We start from the raw sequence: 14,709 nt of genomic DNA, 5'->3' as shown, positions 1-14,709 counted from the left end.
AATATACTTTCTCAATTTCAAAACTGATAAAATTTCATTTACTATAGGCTTCATTCTGGGAAATGAATGAATCACCTAAATGTATTTCATATTCCTTAAACTCATTTATTTTTATTCTCCCAATGCAGAACCTTTGGTTATACAGTGACCTTTAAACAGCTGTCAGATATTTATTGGTAAAAGAACAAACCTAAGGACTAGACATGAGGTCACACTGTAATCTGACATCAATAAACCTAACTGTTTAAAGAGAAGTGACAGAAAAATGTTTTGAACCTTGGTAGAGAGCATGTTATTCTTTTGACAGAAAGCCTTTGGGAAGTGAAAATTATAACCCCTGCATTTGTAAACATATAAATTATCCTTGTAATAGTGAAGAGTTTTCTTTAACCCCTTCCTCTACTTCCATCCACACATTCCACCCTCAGCATTGTATGGTCTGCTATTACATTCCCTTTCTATAGTATTAGTAACTTAATATTCACAAGGTACTTTATGATTAGTAGGAAATCTTTAGCAGACACAAAAGATGAAAGATGAAACTGCAGCGAGAGCATGGCAAACCTGAAAGATCTATTAGTGCATAAATCTACTAAAATAAAAAAAATTAAAAAAATAAAAAACAAAAGAGATAGAGAGAACTAACAAGCTACAATAAAAGTTATGTCTTTAAAGCAGTAGATTATAACAGGGTGGGAAATGTTTAATATGTGTCCTCCTGAAAAGCAGTTACTGTCTTTCATGTTTAAAAAACCAGCTGGTATATTTTCACAGCATCTAAATTTATGGTAAAAAGCCATAGAAATATAATATTATTATTCCTTTCCCACCCTGGCAGAGAATAAACATGAATTCAGAAGCACAGTAGAGTGAAAACAAAGAAGAGAAAAGAGAAAAGGCAGCAGAGAAAGACAGAAAAGGTGAATACAGAGCTACAGAAGTGTTTATTGAGCATGCTACAGAGGTAAGCAGAGTACACATAAAATGAAATTAAACGACCGTCAAACCTCCCAACTTTGTTAGAAAATTAATTTTTAATTGTGCCGCTTCCAAACTATACTGAATTTTACATTTCTAAAGATGTAAAAACCCAACTAATAGAAAATATACATGACCATTTTGCTACATAGATAACAGAATCTATGAATCTTGAAACTAAGTACATCAATTTCAAAAAGTATTGGTCATTTAAACAGAATCAACAATTCAGATTGACAAGAACTGTTCAAATTAATTTGACCTGTAGATTCTGAGCCATGTTTATAGTAAAGTCAGATCTATTCCTAAATACAAAATAGTTTGAAGATTTATTAAAACTGAATATTACAATGCAAGGTAAATTAAGACTAAAGGCACATAAACTTTGGTCCCACCTGGTTGTCAGTTTTAGAAAACTGCCACAAAATTAATCTTCCTGCAAATTGTCGCAGTACACTTTCTTTATCTTTGAAAAATACATGCACCAGTTCCTGAACTAGCTAGACCAGTCTGCACATGCTCAGAAATCCACAACCATATTCCAAATCTTAATTACAAACTAAAGATGGCAATATATATTTAAATGCACATAAGTCATGTCAACTTCAAAAACATCTACGAAAAATATTCAGCCACAAACAAGACATTACTTAGTGCTGACATTTATATGATACGTCCCACAAGAGTGTGTACAAAAAGGTTAAGATTCCACAACGCTTTCCACATAGGGCTCAAACTTACAGAAATCACTTTTGTTGTCTTAAGAAATTAATACTCTGCACCCTTGTTAATTTTAACTAATGCCTACATTCATAACTGAATCTAGACCAGAATCATGAGATACAGAAGGCCAATGTACCTTAAAGGAAGAAAGCCTAAGGCAGTAGAAATTAAAAAAAAAAATGCTGTGTTTTATTCTTTCAATGTTATGTATCTCATCTGATTAAATAGAAAGAAATGTGATAAGCCAATAATCAAAAATAAGTTCCAAGCAGGAGAAACAAAAACTTAACCTTTTTACACACCCCTGCCTAAACATATTTTAATTCCCATGTAACAATGTGCCCTAGACAACCAATTCCTTTTTCTAGTAAATGCATTCTAGCAATACTAGTTTTCCTTTTTAAGGCACGTATGTCAACTAAGTTGGAAAAAAAAACCAAAACGTGGGATTTAACTGAAATCTTTTCAACAGACAATAAAATGGATTCCCTATACAACAGATGAAAAAAAAAAGCAGTTAATACCTCTGCCTTTTAACATATGCATTTCATTTTATTATAACCAAGGAATGATAACAGCATGAAAAAAAAAACCCAAAAGTCAAACTCTGGTCCCCACTTTTCTGAACAGTCAACAGGTGATGACACTGACAATGTGATTCACCCTAAATCTTTATCTTTTTTTTTTAAATTGTTGATTTGGAGAAAGAAACTCTCAGATGGTGATTTTCTCCGAGGTTATAATTATGAAGGTCAATCAGTGCCTGGATAGCCTCTTCCACTGTTGCCATTTGAAGAAGCGCCATCTTGTGATCTCTTCTGAAACAAAATTACCAAGTTAGAAATGTGACAAATGTTAGGGAACCTAAATACTTGATTGGATGTGTGTTTGTGGGGGAGGAAGGATAGAAAGAAAAATTTTAAATATGAAATCTCTTTAAGGAGAAACAATAGAAGTTACCTAGAATAAACATGTATTTCTATAATATATTTTTAAAACTTTTTAAAAACAAGGAAGCTTGCTTACTGAAAAAATTTAAATGCTTTCACAGTGCCCCCAGTGTTAGCAAAAAGTGTACGTAGATCTTCTTCTGCTACTGACGGACTAGAAAAAGTGGAAAGAAAAAGACGAAGAATTAATAACTTCTATTTTATGGCATGAATGTACATGCCCTTCACATTTTCCTACTGAAATACTTACGGAATATTGGAAAGGTGAAGAGTGGCTGATGGAGGAAATATATTCTGAAAATTTTTAGATCCAGGCTTCTTAAAGCGATGTAATGGGGAATTACCAAAATCTTTAGTTAGGCCTTGGTCATCAAGTCCCTCTCGAGGTAGTTGTACTGTCTGATGCTTGGAGAGGGTAACCCGAATAATCTTCCCATACATTTTTTGTCCATTCAGATGGTTCATTGCTAAGGAAAGAAGGCATATTTTAAAAAATACATCAAAACAAATAGAGTGATATACCAAAGGGTAAATTAAACATTGTCAGTATATTTATTTGAAAGTTTATCATAAAATAAACAAACAAATTTAGTTTCACATAACAAATAATGAGGCAAATTTACTTTAAGTTAATCTAAAAATTTACCAGATATTTTTTCAGGTTATAGTAAACCATAATAATACTATCACCTCCTTAAAATTCTGAAATTAAATATATCAAACTCTGAGGTGAATAGGGGGAACCATTAGTTGAGCATTTTTTCTGAAATGAATTAGAATAAGTGTCAATAGAGAATACTGAACTGAGGTTTAAATACAGCTGTTTTTTATAAATGTTTCTATTTCTTATTCTATACATATGAAATGGACAATTTATTTTTAAAACAGAGTTAACTTTCCTCAAATCTACACATTACCCACACTCATGATTCTTAGATATTAGTTATATTTCCTGATCTGTCACATACTTGGGCTATATTAAAGTTTTAAATTAAAGCAAACAGCTAGGAATAAATTAGCTATTGATGGAAAGGTAAAAGGCATTGTGAAGATATAATTGGGAGAACACTAGATCGTTAATCAAGACATAGGGTTCTAATCTTGTCTTTATTTCTATTGAGCCCTGTCACTTTAGGCTAAGTTATAAGTGGATCCCCAGTTTTCAGATTTGGTGAAACCTTGGGCTCTTGAAAATTATGACAAGTAGGGTGATACCACAAGCTACCAAGCCAAAAAGACTTTATAGACAATGCCCAGTGACAGACTACACATCTGCTCAGAGTTCAAAAAGACTTGCAACACCAACTGACCACCATGTGATGATTCCCTCCCTCCCCCCCCTCCCCCATCACAACAGCTCACAAAGACTAACTACTAAGGTATCTAGAGGAATGTGCAATCTAGAATGATGAAATGAGTTCTCACACCAAATAAATCATGTTTCCTTGAAATAAGAAGTATGTTAATCAGCAAGTATATGTACTATATGTTCAGTACTGTGGGAGAGAAAGAGAAGATATAAGACAATGCATTTCTGCTCTCAAGGTAGTTTAAAATCTAATTGAGTTTACAAACCAGTTTGCATAAATTCTCTTACCTGCCTACTACACAAGGTTCTTGTGAAGATCAAATGAGGTGAACATGCTTTGGAAAAGTATAGTGTCATAGAAATATAAAGTATTTTCTAAAAACACAAGGGCAACTAATTTTTCTAGTCATATACGTTTATTATGATCTGAATAAACAAATGTCTTTTTGTCTTTCATTTCTAAGATTTATAGCATCTATATATTAGTCTTAATTTTTTAACTGTGCCAGACACAAAAGTCTTCCCCTTAAGGTGTAGAACATTCCACAATAACTTGTACCTGATTAAACTCCAATATGAAATCCTACACATTCTATGTAAGAGTACAGGTAAGTTTCAATTATCCACAGTAATGAGGATAAAATCCTTTTATTAGAAAACTTTATAAACTCAAACCATGAATTATTCAATATTTTAAATGAACAGTTTATTTATTCTGGTTTTTCTTAAGAGACAAAAGTATATACATTTTAAAGCATTTGTCTTTAGGGATATGTCTAGACCAAAAAGAAAATGGCAAAAATGAGGGAAAACAGGGGCTTGGGTGCTTCAATGGTCTCCTCCATATGGCAAGATAAAGTAGAGAAGAACCTCAACATTTTTTGCTGACCCCCTGAGACCAACTTATAGAAGGTAAAGGACAAGAGACACAGGATGGGCAGACATGGTTGAGTTGTAACTCATATCACAAAGAAAACATCCACAGTGACAACATCACATATACATTTGGGTATAGTTGTATTAGTTTAAAATACTGGACAAACAAGGTTGAAAAAGAACACTGTAAGGGTTGAGTTTTAGAAAGAAAAAGGATTCATTTTTAGAATGTAGCCACTAAACTAGGGATGGAGAAATACAATCTAAAGCATCAAAGATCTCTAAGAACAAAAAGGCTTTGGGATAATGAATAGAAAAAGCAAGAAAAAACTGAAAGCAGCATGGATATTGAGCACAAACATGCACATATAAAATGATTGTTCATAGTCTTATTCAGTTGCTAGATTACTATTAGTTTAAGTTTTACTTTCTTCTGTTTCCTCTGCACACCTTCTAATATAAGTATGTGCACTGAAAAGAAGAGAGACAGCAGAAGAGATAAAAGTTAAGAAGCCTAGATAATGTGAAATTGAAAAATCATATACCAAATACCAAAGAGCAGCCTGTTCATTTAAAGATTACACAAACAGGCATAATTTTTTAAAAAGAATGTTACAAAGTTTTTGTTTACAGACAATCATGCAAAGTAAAATACTTCTAAGAAATATAGTGCACATTAATTTTAAACATAATTCAGCAATTCAAGATGTACAAATTGGTAGACTCATGGTCTTTCTGTATATAGCCAAGTTTTGCTTATTTAAAAGAGATTCCAACTTCATAAGGAAATGAAAACAGCTGAAGATATTTTTGCAAATAGCTAACCAAAATATGAAAAATAAAAGATTATTTAAAAATAAAAGCAACAAATAATTGGCTGTGCTGGTGCTGAACCCTTTGCTTTATACCTTTAAGCACTCAAACAATGTAACATTTGGGAAAAGTAGAACAAATAATTCAGCAAAATATGAAAACTATAAGCTTTCCAAAAAGTGAAGGTAACAACTGACTGTGGTAGTAATGAAACTTTTGTGGAACATCTCAGTACTCAAATAATGTGATATCTGGGAAAAGTTGAGCAACTGTTTTTGAAGAACTTTTTTTTTGGCTGGTATTATTCAATGTTTTAAAAAATGTTACTGCAAAAATTAGTGTCTATTTGATATTTTTCTAAAGTTATGCATGCAGTTTCAAAATTTGGTCTGTATATTTTATATGGTTTCTCAACTATACATTTATCCTATTAATAATAATAAAGATAACATTTATAAAGTGCTTAGCACAGTACCTGGCCCATGGCAGGCACTTAATAAATGTTTGTTTCTTTCTCTTCCCCATTAAATATTATCTATTACTCCTTCTTTCACTATTTTCACTGGCACTCATTTTTCCCATGTTACTAAATTAACAACAATAACAAAAAAACCCCACCTGCCTGCAGGAAATCCATCAGATTCTCCAATGAACACAGATTCCCATTAAAACCAAGCCAAATGAGAACACAAAGCTATATCAAATATATTTTAGGCAACAGAGTAGACTAAAAGAAAACAGTAAAAATACCCATTGTCTCAATCTCGCCTGCCCAAGCCCCCAGACCTTGGGGATGAATTAGTATTTTCAAAGACATACTCAGAAGAATTCTTTTAAATTATGATTACATAATTCTCTATCGCATCAATGAGAGTGATGAATAGACTTTAAGGAGATTTCAAATTCTTCCTCATCACACAATTTAAAGCTAAAGGGAAGTGAGAGAAAAATAAGAATAGGAAAGGATTTCAAAGTATATAGTTTATAATACTGAGTATAAGAAATACTTTTTTCAAGCAATAGGGATTAAGAGGAATTTGTGATTTCAAATGTATAAGAAATTCCATGTGAGCAAACTCCTTCTACTAATGAAGATCAACACTTGCTCTGCAATCTTTTATTCTTTAGAGAGTTACATGAGACAGAGAGGTTAAAAGTAACTTACTCAGGGTCACTGAGCCCATACATGTCAGAAGCAGGAATTGAACCCAGTCTTTCTAGTTTTGAGGTCAGTTCCTCATAAATGTATACAATACTTTCTCATAGTTCAAACAATATGAAATTAGAAACTTTCATTATGATGAATTCTCCAAATGTAACATTTAGTCTTAGTAAATATATTGTTTCAAAAGTCTTAGTGCCGTTTTAAAACACTACAAAAGCTTAAAACTTTTGGGATACCCTTTATACTCATACTAAATAAATCATGATGTGCAAAAACAAACTCTAGTTCCTAGAGATCACTGAAGGCCAATCACAATAAAGCCCAGGGAAAACACTTCTACCTTGATATTGAGAATTAATATTCCTTCTTGTAAAGCTTTTCTTCAACATTTTCTAAACTACAGAATTTCTGAATTGAGACACTGGAGGCCACTAAAAGAGATATTTGCCAAACACTTAGTCGAGTGTCTAACACATAGTGTTTTGTTTTGTGATTTTTTTTGGGGGGGGGGGGGCAATGAGGGTTAGGTTACTTGCCCAGAGTCAGTCACACAGCTAGTAAGTGTGTCAAGTGTCTGAGGCTGAATTTGAACTCAGGTCCTCCTGAATCCAGGGTCAGTGCTTTATCCACTGCGCCACCTAGCTGCCCCCCCACATACAGTAGTTTCTTGATAAATGCCTGTTCCCTTTCCCATCTAGTCCTACACATACATGAATAAGCATATCCTTTATTACATACCTGATATATGAATATCCATTCTCTGCTTGAAAAGCCCTGGGGAAGGAAACCCACACCTTCCCAAGGCAACCCATTTTACTTTTAAATAGTTCTGCTATTAAAATTTTTCCTGACATCATACCTAAATTTATTTCTTTGCAACTTCAACCAATCTCTCCTTTTGGTTCTTTGGAGCTAAGCAGAAAAAGCCTAATCTTTCTTTGAAGACAGTTGTCATTACCCTACCCCTTCTCCCCTCTTCCCAGGTCTCTCTTTGAGGAAGATACATGAAGAAGGGTGATAATTCAAGGCTTCTTCTTTTCTTCTGAATTAGACACTTACTGTGAGGCAACAGAGAGAAATTAGGTGGGAGAAATATAAATTAAATCTAAAGAGCAGCTTATTGTTGGCATGGGTATAAATGAAAAGAGTACCTAAAGGGGAAGCAAGCCTGGAATTGGGAGAGTTTAGCTTTTGTAGATAGAAAGGAAAAAGAACCAGCTGAGTCTGCATCTATACTAAGGACTGATGTCATGATGAACCCTAAGGAAAGAATAAGTTAGTGTAAGGTTAAATTACTGAAAAATGAAAAAATGTTAAATATAAGCTGGTGAGACATCATGATGGGATTGCCACAGCCACCACTTTTTAAAAAATGTTGAAACTGTGATAATAAACAAGAATTATGCTGGAGAATTAAATATAAATAGATTGTACACTAACCAAATAAAATGTTACTGGAAATGATTGGATATGCTTCTTAAGTGACTTTCTTTTTCATCTTGGCTAAAAATTCATCTATGAAATAATTATAGTAGTCAATGGAAAACAACAATTACAAATATTTGCATTAAACACAACTATTTCATGTGCAAAGTTGGTAAAGCTACATTTTATTTTCTTCAGAGATTAAAAATACAAAATAACTTTAAACTGGAGTAAATGGAATTAGTATAGTTAAAAAATCTGTAATCGAAGATTTAGAGCACAAACATAATCTAGTCTTACCAAGTTGTGATTGGTTTCCATCAGCCATCTGTATAAGTGCACTGTCTTTCTTATTGTATAAAATCTTCACACGTTGCACATCCCCATAAACACCTTTTCGAAGTCAGAGAGGTAATCCAAAAATAAAATTAATTTTAAGGGCAATTCAACCTAGCAGTATCTTTCTGACATATCAATGAAACATTCAGACATCAACAAGATCACTCGCTCAATCTTAACATTCATACCAATGAGTAAAGAAGATTGAGATTTTGAACAGTGAATTTTGAAAAGAATAAATTTTTGATAAACCCTCAAAGCTATGTGAATGATATTAAATTAAAGACCATGCAAAATAAATTAGCATGCATTAAAACAAATTTTGTGTCTATGGAGAGTTTTTAAACAGCAAAAGAAAAATAGCAAAAGATTTACTATTCAACTTTAAGCCAAAGTGCTAGCTACAAATAAGAATTAAGGTGAAACAAAAATCAAATCAATAATAAAAGTATAGTGCTAACAATAACATACCGAAGAGGGTAAACAGACTTTGGGGCGTAACCATCTTTAGAAGGAGAGAAGAGCAAGCAGCGTAAGACAAGAAGAGAGAAGAGTCGAGGAAGAGCGGAGATGAACAGATCATCCATAACGAAGGGTGGTTCCCGCAGAATGGTGAGGTGGTCATGGATCATGGTTCAAGGCGGTTAATTGGGGCAAGTTGGTCCGAGGAACATTTGTTCAAGCACAGAAGCATGAACATAGGGAATGGAGACAGGGAATGAAGACAAGGACAAGGAAAATAAAGGATAAGACAGGGATGGGAATGGGCATTTGGGAAAAGACAAGGAAAGGGAAGGTGAACACATAGGGAAAAGGATGAAATGGGGAAGGGAAACAGCAATGCAGAAGAAAAATAAGGAATTGGGGAACAAAAAAAATAAAATATAGGTCAGTACATAGGAAATGCAGGAATTTGGTCAGAAAATGGTTGGTTTATGTACTGTACAAGAAAAACTGAGTAAAATGTAGTCACCCAAGACAAATATGGGTAAAGTACATCCATATCAAAGAGTAAATTACAGCATTTCATCTCAACATGGGGGGAGGGGGGAGGAGAAAGCATGCAATAGGAATTTTAAACTTTGAACTTCAACTGCATAAGCATGGCTGGTTATGAAATGCAGGCAAAAGTTGTTTTTTTTTTAAAAGGCACTCTGATTCAAACATTTTAGCATGCAAAACTGTGGATGGCAAAATAGTATCAAATGATAAAATAAGCTTAATGTTAACATTAACAGAGGCCAATTGATATGAGACAAATATTCAAAGTAGACATCATAAATTGATACATCAAGCTTCCCACATTTCATACCAGCTTTCACAGCAATCAAAATAAAATATACGAGACATAAAATGTAGAACTAAAGGAAAAAAAAACCCCTTAGATTTCAGATTTAACAAGAAAGAAAAAATACTAAAGGTGAAGAGTTTTTTAAAGAAGACAATGACTAAAAACTGCAAAGAAAAAATTACTAAGAAAGACTGGAAGAGTGCCTCGTCAAGATCTTTGGGAGAACCTTCAAAGAAAAATGTATTAGAGTAGTTCACATAAAATAAGATTTTAAAAATGCAATGACATGTAAGCATGAAATGAACAAGCAAATTATCAGAAAAGACGAGCAAAACTGTTTTAGAGTTAAATCTGCAAATTAGATTACATTTGCCTTTGAAAACATAAAATGTAAAATAAAAAAGCCAAACTATAGCATGTAGCCATATTTTTCTTAGGAAAAATAGGTCACTACATATAAAGAAATATATAAATGACCGTCTAGGAAAATAAAGTATTTTCTTAAGTACTTTAATTTTATTCAGAAGTAGACATAAACAGAAAATACTTTGACTAACATGTATATAAGGAAAAATGTAAAAAAAAAATGATAAACTTTCACAAATGAAATGGAATTAAAAGAATTAAAGCTAGTAAATGGTTTCACTAACCTCTTCATTTAAATTGCTAACCAACAGGACTGTGTTGCCACCAGCTGAGACTCCAGGCATACCCACTCGGCCAGCAGCAGCTGCAGCAGCTGCTGCAGCAGCATTTGGAATAGCCAAAGGACTCAGAGCTCCTGGAACAGCTGCAACAGGAAGCCCTAATTTTAAAATAAAGCGTATTTTACGAAACACACACAAGTCTTTTACAAAAATCTACTTAAGCATGATGGCTGCATAGCTTACAGCTGACCACGCCAAACAGTGCGTGATATTTTCTCATGCTTAAATGAAACCGACTGGGGATAAATGAAGAAGCTTCTGTTTATGCTGGTTCAAGCATGTACCTAAATTTTCTGGTAAAAAATTAAATACAACCTTTTAAATTCACAAGCAATCCACTTTGTACACAAAAGAAAATCATACTGAACACTCTATTTCAAAGCAGAAAATTATCTCAAGAAAACCTTGTAAAATTCACTGCTTTTTTTGTATTTGTCACGTCAAGAAATTATAATTAATAAATGTATATTATTAGAATACTAGTTCATACTGCTAACAGTAGTAGCAACTTTCTTTTTGCCATCTTTCCCTCAAACACATTTGGAATAATTTAGATAATTATAGTTTTGGAAACAAATCTAATATTTTCATTTTATAGATCAATACAAATGACTATTAGTATGATATTTTTTAATTCATCAAACTGACTTTAAGTAAATCTTATGAAGATCACTTGGTCTTGTTAATTCCACACTAAGGCCCAGTGGGTAAAATGAATACGAGTTCTAGTAAACATTACACTCTCTCACTATATGGAACAAAAAGACTATAGGGACGACTTCTAATATTGCATTTTCTCCAGGTTCAATTCTTTATTCTTTCAGTCAGTCAACAGGCATTTAAGTACCTAGAATATGTCAGGCACTGTGCCGAGTACTTTGAGCTTTCCCTTATTCTTTCCTAATTAGTTTTACTACTACTTTCTTACTGATTTGTATCACCACCACTCACTGATGCTTGCTCATTCTTAAAATTTATTCCTCTTATTGAGTCATTTTATAGATTATATTAATTCAATACTGTGGAATTTCTATCATCATCAACTTTTTATTTTCTCATTGAATTAATTCAGAACCCTTTCAATTCTTCATATCAACTAATTCTCTCAAATTCAGCCTCTCAAGTTAATTTAACATTCCATATTCCATATGGAGGTGGAAAATGTATTATCTTTCCTATACAAAGATGGAAATGACAAAGTATAGAAGAGTTGGCACACTGGGATATCCCCCATTTCATTTATTCATTCTTCGCCTGTAACCTCTTTGGACATGCCATTTAGACAAGCTACTTTTACTTTAGATTATCTTATTTTCTAATCTTTTCCAGCTAGTTTTCTGACATTCTTACTTCATGGAAATTATACCTGCGTTTCTGGTGCATTTACAGGAGTTAAAGGGGCTTTTCCCTATTCTCACTTTTTATTAATCTCTTTGCTGTCTCTCACTTTTGCTTAGAAAGGGACCTCTCTTCATATCATTCTTCAATACTTCTTTTAGACAGTTTTGTTTGAATATTCAGTCAAAGTATTTCATTAAAGTGCATAGGATGAAAACTCATTCAATATTGCTATAAAATTCTAGACTTATTTACTGATGTAAAATACAGTTTCTAATTCCCTTGTCTTCTCACTCCTGTCTGTATTCCAGCAAAGGGGATAATATAACAGTCTATTAAATGCCTAACTGATTTATGGCATTCAGCAAATAGTCAACAACAGCATGCCTCCAAAATATTTAAAGTATGCATTAATCCAGAAACAGCAAGGATATATTAGAAAGAACCCAGAAAAGGAATTGGACCAAACGTCAGCTCAGCAACTTGTGGTATGAACTCGGGCAAGTGATTTTATCCCTTTGGACCTCAATTTTGTCACCTGTAAACTGTGTAGAATGAGCTACAACATCGCTATTGTCCATCCCAGCTCTAATTCTATGATCCCACATGAAGGAAGCACTTCAGGATGACATGGCAATTTAATCTTGAAAAGGTACATCCTTTTGTGAAGTTCAAACTAAGAAGTTTGTCCATTACCCATTCAGAAAAGAGCTATAAACTTAAAAAAAAAATTTTTTTTTTGCTTTTTGCTTTCATTTTAACTTACTAATTCAGTATAAAATATTCTAGTATAGTCACCTTCATATCAAAATGAAAAACCAAAGCTGGTCTTACCTAATTTGCAAAAGATACCCCCAAAATAGAATCATAGATGTGACCTCAGAAGCCAAAAAGTCCAACTCCTTTGTTTTAGAGATATGGAAACTGAGGTATAGAGAAATAAAGGCACCAGGCCAAGGGTCAGACAAACTAGTTAGTTAGTGTTGGAGGGAGGACTGAACCTAGGTTTTCTTGGCTGCAAGTGCAGTGCCTTATTCACTGTCACACTATTTCTCAAACTAATAAAAATGACGTCAAACAAAATATTGTGGAAATGTTTGTTTGTCCAGTATTACATACTCAAAATCCTCTACTTTCATTATTCAATAAATTTATGATTTCATCTGTGTAGGTATTCCTCTATTAGCATAGATCACAATCCTTCCTCATCTTCTCATCATTTGTTAATGTGCACACATCCCGTGTGATATGAAAAACACATTTTTAAAAGCCCAGAAAAATGCTATTTTATTTATAATTTCTTTCTACCTCTAACATATAGCATTGGTTTGGAATCCAAATATATAAACATCTGAAGCTAATTATTAATATTAATCTAAGCATGACATCCTATATAATAATATTCTATATTTTTAGAAAAAAAATTTCTTCTAGAAATATCAAAGTTCCGACATGCTATTGTGTGTTTTATGATTAAGCATAACAATCTAATGAAATACTTAAAGAAAAGAATCTTCAAAAGTAACAGAAAATTTGTTTAACACAGAATTACATAAAGGATTTAAGATGGCTGTACTCAGAAGCTTAAAAAAATTGTTGAATCTGAAAGATAAAACTCCTTTTAAATTCAAGTTTTTTCTGAAATCTGGTTTACATAACTAGATTATCTAGCTAATTATGACATCAAAGATAGAATGAAGTTCAGAGTTATAAAAGAAACAATGCATACAAACATTACAACATATAGAAAAGATCTAAATTGAAAGTAGTAATTATGAATTGCATTGACTCCAACAAATTCATGAATATTTTTTGGGAAATGTCATTGACTATATTGTATTTTTAGAAATGATCCATTGAGTTGGAGAAGAAATAAAACTACAACTTCTCTACTAGTTAAAAAATGGAGTAATAAACATTTAATATTTATCTATGGAATAGATATTCTATATCAGAGCATTGCTGAGGCTGTAAGTTACCAGCATGCTTATCAAAGAATAACATTATCAGGCCATCCAGTCTGGCACATCAACCTTTGACTGCTGCCTTCACTATCTACAGTATCTCCAATTATTCTTCCTTATTTCCCATCACCATTCTGGAACAATCTGTTCAAATACATCCAGATAGTCTAGACTTCTTCCCCAACTGTTTCTCCTTAGGAATCAGGGGCAGAATTTAAATGATAAGAGAGAATCACTGTACCAATACATACATCCCAGCCCTCTTCAAGTATAATGAATAGGCAATGAAAACTTAGAAAGGTTGCTAAAATATTAGGGATGTGCAAACTGTTTATAGAATTGTTAAAAGAACCTAGAAGCCAGGGAAGCTTTCCTTATGTCTATTCTAAAATCTCTCCAATATAAAAGCTTATATAATATTTCAATACCACAAAAACCTTTCTATTACATTGGAAATCATTATTCTCAACTTCAATGGTCAACATCTTTTAGCAGATATTTATATCTTTACATATAATTTTGATTGCAAAAACAGAATCTTAAATTGGAAGAAGGTTGTGACTTGATTTTATTACTGGTAATTCAGGTTCCTACAGGCTAATCACTTAGGCTAATACAATCAGAATAGCTGGATGAAAGAAGGTGGCTGAACTGTTGCATTTATCTATTTTTGGAGGTACAGGGAGAAGTGTCAGAGAAGTTAAGTTCTAGGCTCTACTACTACTGTCCAGAGCTGAATGAATCAATCAATAAGCATTTACTAAGCACCGTGAGCCAGGCACTGTTCTAAGTACTGAGGATACAAAAAAGGGCAAAAGTTAGTCTCTGCTT

At 32.9% G+C, this 14,709-nt stretch overlaps 1 protein-coding gene across 5 annotated transcripts in view; it reads right to left on the bottom strand.

Annotated features, from left to right (window-relative positions):
• Positions 1–925: 925 nt before the first annotated feature.
• PTBP2 (polypyrimidine tract binding protein 2) overlaps positions 926–14,709 on the bottom strand; it is a 150,715-nt gene continuing 136,931 nt past the window's right edge. For 2 of the 5 annotated variants that reach the window (XM_044000466.1, XM_044000462.1), the window contains exons 9-14: positions 10,520–10,674; positions 9,050–9,083; positions 8,540–8,632; positions 2,902–3,118; positions 2,728–2,805; positions 926–2,519 (exon numbers count right to left, since the gene is read on the bottom strand). In XM_044000466.1, the coding sequence (XP_043856401.1) occupies positions 2,387–2,519; positions 2,728–2,805; positions 2,902–3,118; positions 8,540–8,632; positions 9,050–9,083; positions 10,520–10,674 (710 nt within the window). In that variant the 3' untranslated portion in view covers positions 926–2,386. The remainder of the gene's footprint in view (positions 2,520–2,727; positions 2,806–2,901; positions 3,119–8,539; positions 8,633–9,049; positions 9,084–10,519; positions 10,675–14,709) is intronic. The other 3 variants (XM_044000463.1, XM_044000464.1, XM_044000465.1) reach the window with 3 other exon arrangements.

Source organism: Dromiciops gliroides, chromosome 4, assembly GCF_019393635.1.
Source record: "Dromiciops gliroides isolate mDroGli1 chromosome 4, mDroGli1.pri, whole genome shotgun sequence".
In the NCBI taxonomy this organism is placed as follows: Eukaryota; Metazoa; Chordata; class Mammalia; order Microbiotheria; family Microbiotheriidae; genus Dromiciops; species Dromiciops gliroides.
This window is presented reverse-complemented; position numbering and strand designations above follow the sequence as displayed.